At 46.5% G+C, this 9,775-nt stretch overlaps 1 protein-coding gene across 1 annotated transcript; it reads left to right on the forward strand.

Moving 5' to 3' along the window:
• Window positions 1-483: 483 nt before the first annotated feature.
• Window positions 484-1,748, forward strand: LOC5515825 (E3 ubiquitin-protein ligase NRDP1). Its single transcript, XM_032385582.2, has one exon. The coding sequence runs from the start codon at window positions 664-666 to the stop codon at window positions 1,582-1,584; it is 921 nt and encodes a 306-aa protein (XP_032241473.2). The 5' UTR covers window positions 484-663; the 3' UTR covers window positions 1,585-1,748.
• Window positions 1,749-9,775: the final 8,027 nt, after the last annotated feature.

The raw sequence follows: 9,775 nt of genomic DNA on the forward strand, positions 1-9,775 counted from the left end.
CAGTTTAATGCAAGCCACATTCATATCTCAGCGAGAGATAGGATTTTTAGAGTTGAAACACATTACCGAGTTTAAGATATCACTATCATTCACATGATGTGTTGAGATCATGGTAGCGATTTACAATCTTAGCGATGCGGCTAAACGGAAATAATACCTATCATTTTTTTAAATGCCGAGTAGTAGTAAAAAGATTATTTTTAAATAGCCAGAATAGGTAGCGTGAAAATTTCACGTAACCATAAACATAATCACTGATTAATTCCTGGCTATTTGTGGTTCTGTTTTGCGCGCACGGATGGACTAAAACAAAAAGCAGAAGTCCCGTTTAGTGCATTCGTGTGTTTTATCCTCCCTCTGTAAGCCTCGTTAATCACTCAACCATAACCCATAGACACGCTACCTGTGGAGTGATCACTAGGGCGCATGCGCGAGGCGCCCAGTCCCTCACGGTTTAACCGGCTGGCGTACGACGAACAAAGATAGCAGGTAGAGGTCACGCATAAATAGCACGCATAAAACACTGTGACCACAAGCGCGTGATTAATTTTGTAGCACAAGAGATCAGTGAAGGTGGTGAAAACTACGCTGTGTCCAAGAACACGGACCTTCCTTCTAAGTCACAAGAGAAAAGCTTTAGAAGCTTGGGAGAGGAAAAACAACATGGGTTACAGCGTTCAACAGTTTATCGAGAAAGTTGATCCGAATTTACTGTGCGGTATTTGCGCGGAGGTTTTAGAACGGGCCGTGCTGACACCCTGTGGGCACTCGTTTTGTGGAGTGTGTTTGGAAACGTGGATGAACGCGAAGCTGGGGGAGAACGAGAAGTGCCCTGCGTCGTGTCCTTCGTGTCGCGCGGATCTCTACCAAGGCGACACAATACCCGTGCTAGCTCTACGTGGGATAGTCGACGGCCTTATCGTTCACTGCCCGAACGCAGATAATGGGTGCAAACTGGTGTTGAAGTTAGAGGGCGTTGAGGGACATCTAAAGTCGTGTTCACACGCGCCGGTACAATGTTGCGGGTGCTCTGCTTTTCTTAAACGTGGCGAACTGGCGGAGCATCATAACACTTGCGCGGTGATCAATAAACTCTCCATTATCAAATACTTTACAAAGGGGAACGCTTCCGTGGACGATCTTACCAGTCAGATCACTGTATTAGAGTTGGACTTACAGAAAACAAAGGAAGCTCTCAAGGAGTCCGAGAGCACCGCTAAAAAAGTTGAAAGGGAACTAAGGGAAATGAAATTCCGGATGCAGAATTATTCCGAGGAAGAAGAGGATGAGTTTGATAGCGATTTTGACCCGGAGTACAGCTATGGTTACTCACCTCAAAGTATAGCGCAGCTCTCTAGTCTAATATCGCGGTATTTGCTCTCTAAGCCGTATTATATTGACCGCGGGTACACATTTGCCGCGCTCAAGCGCTGCTTTGACTACTACCATAGCTACCCTGGCTACTCGCAAGATGTGAATATGCTCATAGCTACGGCGTTCGCGAGCAATTGGTTCACAGAAAGCCAAAGAAACAATTTTGAAATATGGCTAGAAAGTATCGCCAGGGATAGATATTTACGGTAGCCAAACAATCTTGCTATATTCAGGACATAATTCAAATTTTTGTATAAACACATGTGAACAAAGAGTTCTATCATATAGAGATAACGAATGCATTAGAGCGTAGATTAGAAAACTATGAATACAATATGATGTAAAGCTATGAAATAAATAATCGCGTTAAAATAGACACTGGTTGCTTTTAGAAGTTATAAATATTTAAACATTTGAGTGTGAAACCTTTGTGTTCGACAAAACCTATTGCTCCCCTGCGGGGAAACAACCGGCGTTATTTTGATTGAGCAAGGGTTATTTTTATTAAAGAAATAGCTAGAGCTGAAAGGGGAGCGAGCGAATAATGAAATAATCCTTGCTTTTGTATGGTACTCGTTTATAGAAAATAATTTCCGCTGAATGTTTACTGGAAGCTTTGTACCTTAATTTGATTGAATATTCAGCGCAACAGGTTAGAGAAAAACGGCCAATTAATTATTTTTTGTCAACGATGTTATCGATTACATACGCACTAAACAAGTGTGAAATTCATAATCTATTATTATTGGTGAAAACTTTACATAAAAGGTATACAAATAATAGGATGATGCGTGTTTTTTTTTTATGATTTCACGTTTTAGTGATAAAATACGCAATATGTGCAATTAGTACATAAGTGAAATTCGCATAGCATGTAAAAGATCTATAAATAATAAAAAGCGCCCAAGTATTATTGTAAGTGCAAACAGAAACAGACAGAAATAAGGGAATTGAAAGTTTACTGGATCTGTTGATAGGCCGATGTTTAATTCAACGCATTTCTAACATAGCAAATAACTTGAACCGTCACAAATAATAACAATAAAGAAAAAAGAAAACAAAGAGTAGACATCTGAATTAATGACATCTCAAAGAATAAACTAGTAGTATCTAAATAGCCATTAAATTGACAAATGATTGTCTGTTTTTTCATAAAATTTGCATAAGAACAAATTGTTTAAAATGCTCGACGTCTGCAGTCACTTCCGAAAGGATAAGTTCTAGTATAAAAAAGAGATTTCAAATTCCAACCATACAAATCATATTTGATAATGTCAAAATAAAATAAAAGCAGGTTAAGGCTATGCGAATTTTTTTACGCCTAATCATTAATCACTAGCAAAAGATAGCCGCTTGTGGAGCGTCAAGTGTTAGCGTAAACATGCATATTCGACTCGACTCAACATACACATATTCGACTCCCCTCGATTCAGCACTCACATATTCGACTCCCCTCGACACAACACTCACATATTCGACTCCCCTCGACTCAGCACTCACATATTCGACTCCCCTCGACACAACACTCACATATACGACTCCCGTCGATCCAGCACTCACATATTCGACTCCCCTCGACACAACACTCACATATTCGACTCCCGTCGACTCAGCACTCACATATTCGACTCCCCTCGACTCAGTACTCACATATTCGGCTCCCCTCGACTCAGCACTCACATATTCGACTCCCCTCGACTCAGCACTCACACATTCGGCTCCCCTCGACTCAGCACTCACATATACGACTCCCTTCGACTCAGCACTCACATATTCGACTCCCCTCGACACAACACTCACATATACGACTCCCGTCGACTCAGCACTCACATATTCGACTCCCCTCGACTCAACACTCACATATTCGACTCCCCTCTACTCAGCACTCACATATTCGACTCCCCTCGACACAACACTCACATATTCGACTCCCCTCTACTCAGCACTCACATATTCGACTCCCCTCAAAACAACACTCACATATTCGACTCCCCTCGACACAACACTCACATATTCGACTCCCCTCGACACAACATTCACATATTCGACTCCCCTCGACTCAACACACACATATTTGACTCCCTCGATTCAGCACTCACATATTCGACTCCCCTCGACTCAGCACTCACATATTCGACTCCCCTCGACTCAGCACTCACATATTCGACTCCCCTCGACTCAGCACTCACATATTCGACTCCCCTCGACTCAACACTCACATATTTGACTCCCTCGATTCAGCACTCACATATTCGACTCCCCTCGACACAACAATCACATATACGACTCCCGTCGATCCAGTACTCACATATACGACTCCCGTCGACTCAACACTCACATATTCGACTCCCCTCGATTCAGCACTCACATATTCGACTCCCCTCGACTCAACACTCACATATTCGACTCCCCTCGACACAACATTCACATATTCGACTCCCCCCGACTCAACACACACATATTTGACTCCCTCGATTCAGCACTCACATATTCAACTCCCCTCGACTCAGCACTCACATATTCGACTCCCCTCGACTCAGCACTCACATATTCGACTCCCCTCGACTCAACACTCACATATTTGACTCCCTCGATTCAGCACTCACATATTCGACTCCCCTCGACACAACAATCACATATACGACTCCCGTCGATCCAGTACTCACATATACGACTCCCGTCGACTCAACACTCACATATTCGACTCCCCTCGATTCAGCACTCACATATTCGACTCCCCTCGACTCAACACTCACATATACGACTCCCCTCCCCTCGACTCAGCACTCACATTTACGACTCCACTCGACACAACACTCACATATACGACTCCCGTCGATCCGGCACTCACATATACGACTCCCGTCGACTCAACACTCACATATTCGACTCCCCTCGACACAACACTCACATATTCGACTCCCCTCGACTCAACACTCACATATTCGACTCCCTCGATTCAGCACTCACATATTCGACTCCCCTCGATCCAACACTCACATATACGACTCCCCTCGACTCAACACACACATATTCGACTCCACTCGACTCAACACACACATATTCGACTCCACTTGACTCAACACTCACATATACGACTCCCCTCGATTCAGCACTCACGTATACGACTCCCCTAGATCCAGCACTCACATATTCGACTCCCCTCGACTCAGCACTCACATATTCGACTCCCCTTGACACAACACTCACATATTCGACTCCCCTCGACTCAACACACACATATTCGACTCTCCTCGACTCAACACTCACATATTCGACTCCCCTCGACTCAGCACTCACATATTCGACTCCCCTCGACTCAACACTCACATATTCGACTCCCTCGATTCAGCACTCACATATTTGACTCCCCTCGACTCAGCACTCACATATTCGACTCCCCTCGACACAACACTCACATATTCGACTCCCCTCTACTCAGCACTCACATATTCGACTCCCCTCGAAACAACACTCACATATTCGACTCCCCTCGACACAACACTCACATATTCGACTCCCCTCGACACAACACTCACATATACGGCTCCCGTCGACTCAGCACTCACATATTCGACTCCCCTCGACTCAGCACTCACATATTCGACTCCCCTCGACTCAGCCAGCATTCACATATACGACTCCCTTCGACTCAGCACTCACATATTCGACTCCCCTCGACTCAACACTCACATATTCGACTCCCCTCGACTCAGCCAGCATTCACATATACGACTCCCTTCGACTCAGCACTCACATATTCGACTCCCCTCGACTCAACACTCACATATTCGGCTCCCCTCGACTCAGAACTCACATATTCGACTCCCCTCGACACAACACTAACATATTCGACTCCCCTCTACTCAGCACTCACATATTCGACTCCCCTCGAAACAACACTCACATATTCGACTGCACTCGACTCAAAACACACATATTCGACTCCACTTGACTCAACACTCACATATACGACTCCCCTCGACACAACACTCACATATTCGACTCCCCTCGACACAACACTCACATATTCGACTCCCCTCTACTCAGCACTCACATATTCGACTCCCCTCAAAACAACACTCACATATTCGACTCCCCTCGACACAACACTCACATATTCGACTCCCCTCGACACAACATTCACATATTCGACTCCCCTCGACTCAACACACACATATTTGACTCCCTCGATTCAGCACTCACATATTCGACTCCCCTCGACTCAGCACTCACATATTCGACTCCCCTCGACTCAGCACTCACATATTCGACTCCCCTCGACTCAGCACTCACATATTCGACTCCCCTCGACTCAACACTCACATATTTGACTCCCTCGATTCAGCACTCACATATTCGACTCCCCTCGACACAACAATCACATATACGACTCCCGTCGATCCAGTACTCACATATACGACTCCCGTCGACTCAACACTCACATATTCGACTCCCCTCGATTCAGCACTCACATATTCGACTCCCCTCGACTCAACACTCACATATTCGACTCCCCTCGACACAACATTCACATATTCGACTCCCCCCGACTCAACACACACATATTTGACTCCCTCGATTCAGCACTCACATATTCGACTCCCCTCGACTCAGCACTCACATATTCGACTCCCCTCGACTCAGCACTCACATATTCGACTCCCCTCGACTCAACACTCACATATTTGACTCCCTCGATTCAGCACTCACATATTCGACTCCCCTCGACACAACAATCACATATACGACTCCCGTCGATCCAGTACTCACATATACGACTCCCGTCGACTCAACACTCACATATTCGACTCCCCTCGATTCAGCACTCACATATTCGACTCCCCTCGACTCAACACTCACATATACGACTCCCCTCCCCTCGACTCAGCACTCACATTTACGACTCCACTCGACACAACACTCACATATACGACTCCCGTCGATCCGGCACTCACATATACGACTCCCGTCGACTCAACACTCACATATTCGACTCCCCTCGACACAACACTCACATATTCGACTCCCCTCGACTCAACACTCACATATACGACTCCCTCGATTCAGCACTCACATATTCGACTCCCCTCGATCCAACACTCACATATACGACTCCCCTCGACTCAACACACACATATTCGACTCCACTCGACTCAACACACACATATTCGACTCCACTTGACTCAACACTCACATATACGACTCCCCTCGATTCAGCACTCACGTATACGACTCCCCTCGATCCAGCACTCACATATTCGACTCCCCTCGACTCAGCACTCACATATTCGACTCCCCTTGACACAACACTCACATATTCGACTCCCCTCGACTCAACACACACATATTCGACTCTCCTCGACTCAACACTCACATATTCGACTCCCCTCGACTCAGCACTCACATATTCGACTCCCCTCGACTCAACACTCACATATTCGACTCCCTCGATTCAGCACTCACATATTTGACTCCCCTCGACTCAGCACTCACATATTCGACTCCCCTCGACACAACACTCACATATTCGACTCCCCTCTACTCAGCACTCACATATTCGACTCCCCTCGAAACAACACTCACATATTCGACTCCCCTCGACACAACACTCACATATTCGACTCCCCTCGACACAACACTCACATATACGGCTCCCGTCGACTCAGCACTCACATATTCGACTCCCCTCGACTCAGCACTCACATATTCGACTCCCCTCGACTCAGCCAGCATTCACATATACGACTCCCTTCGACTCAGCACTCACATATTCGACTCCCCTCGACTCAACACTCACATATTCGACTCCCCTCGACTCAGAACTCACATATTCGACTCCCCTCGACACAACACTAACATATTCGACTCCCCTCTACTCAGCACTCACATATTCGACTCCCCTCGAAACAACACTCACATATTCGACTGCACTCGACTCAAAACACACATATTCGACTCCACTTGACTCAACACTCACATATACGACTCCCCTCGATTCAGCACTCACGTATACGACTCCCCTCGATCCAGCACTCACGTATTCGACTCCCCTCAACTCAACACACACATATTCGACTCCACTCGACTCAACACACACATATTCGACTCCACTCGACTCAACACACACATATTCGACTCCCCTCGACTCAACACTCACATATTCGACTCCCCTCGACTCAGCACTCACATATACGACTCCACTCGACTCAACACTCACATATTCGACTCCCTCGATCCAGCACTCACGTATTCGACTCCCCTCGATCCAGCACTCACATATTCGACTCCCCTCGGTTCAGCACTCACATATTCGACTCCCCTCGATTCAGCACTCACATATTCGACTCCCATCGATTCAGCACTCACATATTCGACTTCCCTCGACTCAGTACTCACATATTCGACTTCCCTCGATCCAGCACTCACATATACGACTCCCCTCTACTCAACACTCACATATACGACTCCCGTCGATCCAGCACTCACATATTCGACTCCCCTCGACACAACACTCACATATACGACTGCCTTCGACTCAGCACTCACAAATACGACTCCCCTCGATCCAGCACTCACGTATTCCACTCCCTTCGACTCAACACTCACATATACGGCTCCCTTCGACTCAGCACTCACATATACGACTCCCCTCGATCCAGCACTCACGTATTCGACTCCCCTCGATCCAGCACTCACATATACGACTCCCTTCGACTCAGCACTCACATATACGACTCCCCTCGACTCAACACACACATATTCGACTCCACTCGACTCAACACACACATATTCGACTCCACTTGACTCAACACTCACATATACGACTCCCCTCGATTCAGCACTCACGTATACGACTCCCCTCGATCCAGCACTCACATATTCGACTCCCCTCGACTCAGCACTCACATATTCGACTCCCTTCGACACAACACTCACATATTCGACTCCCCTCGACACAACACTAACATATTCGACTCAACTCTTGGATTGAGCCTCCCAAATAGTGTCCCACTATTTTATGATTTACCCAGGGGAACTAATGAATAGTTTAAAATTGAATAATTCATTTCAGTAATGTTGGGCTAGATGTTTCGCATGGCATCGTACATTTATGACTTTCAAATACGCAAATACTTGAAGCGATTGGCTCCATATTTTTAGAGTAGGAAACCCAATTTCTACTTCTATAAAGACTTCAAATGGCTGATAGGAAAGGAGAGATGAATACAGGGGTGGCTATGTAAAGCATGCGGTTGCTTATTGGAACGCAAGGTGAGTTATGGACGGGTATGTGATGCATGCGGTGGCTTATGGGAACGCAAAATTAGTTATGGATGGCTATGTGATGCATCTGATGGCTTATGGGAACGTAAGATGAGTTATGGATGGCTATGTGATGCATGTGGTGGCTTATGGGAACGCAAGATGGGTTATGGATGGGTATGTGACGCACGCGGTGGCTTATGGGAACGCAATTTTAGTTATGGATGGGATTGTGGCGCACGCGGTGGCTTATGGAAACGCAATATTAGTTATGGATGGGATTGTGGCGCACGCGGTGGCTTATGGGAACACAATATTAGTTATGGATGGGTTTGTGGCGCACGCGGTGGCTTATGGGAACGCAAGATGAGTTATGGATGGCTATGTGACGCACGCGGTGGCTTATGGGAACGCAAGATGAGTTATGGACGGGTATGTGGCGCACGCGGTGGCTTATGGGAACGCAATATCAGTTATGGACGGCTATGTGACGTACGCGGTGGCTTATGGGAACGCAAGATGGGTTATGGATGGGTATGTGACGCACGCGGTGGCTTATGGGAACGCAATATTAGTTATGGATGGGATTGTGGCGCACGCGGTGGCTTATGGAAACGCAATATTAGTTATGGATGGGATTGTGGCGCACGCGGTGGCTTATGGGAACACAATATTAGTTATGGACGGGTATGTGACTCACGCGGTGGCTTATGGGAACGCAAGATGGGTTATGGATGGCTATGTGACGCACGCGGTGGCTTATGGGAACGCAAGATGGGTTATGGACGGGTATGTGACGCACGCGGTGGCTTATGGGAACGCAATATTAGTTATGGACGGGTATGTGACGCACGCGGTGGCTAATGGGGACAAGAGGTTGCATTTTTGGTGGGTATGTGACTCTCGCAGTGGCTTGTGGGAGCAACGAGATGGATTGTGGGGCTTATTGGGGTGATAACATGGGTCATCATTATGGGGCGAATAACTGACCGTGGGTGGTGACGGGTAAGATATAAAAGGTGGCTTATGGAATTTCTTTATCATTTGTGCAAGAGTACAGTATAAAAGGCAAAAGGAATACTAAGAACTATGTCGCATCCACTGTCGCATCTTTTTGTATTCCTTTCGACACGAG

Source organism: Nematostella vectensis, chromosome 2 (genome assembly GCF_932526225.1).
Source record: "Nematostella vectensis chromosome 2, jaNemVect1.1, whole genome shotgun sequence".
In the NCBI taxonomy this organism is placed as follows: domain Eukaryota; kingdom Metazoa; phylum Cnidaria; class Anthozoa; order Actiniaria; family Edwardsiidae; genus Nematostella; species Nematostella vectensis.

Bases quoted from the DNA above. Each gene is read 5' to 3' on its own strand.
- LOC5515825 (XM_032385582.2), top strand. From the start codon at position 664: ATGGGTTACAGCGTTCAACAGTTTATCGAGAAAGTTGATCCGAATTTA.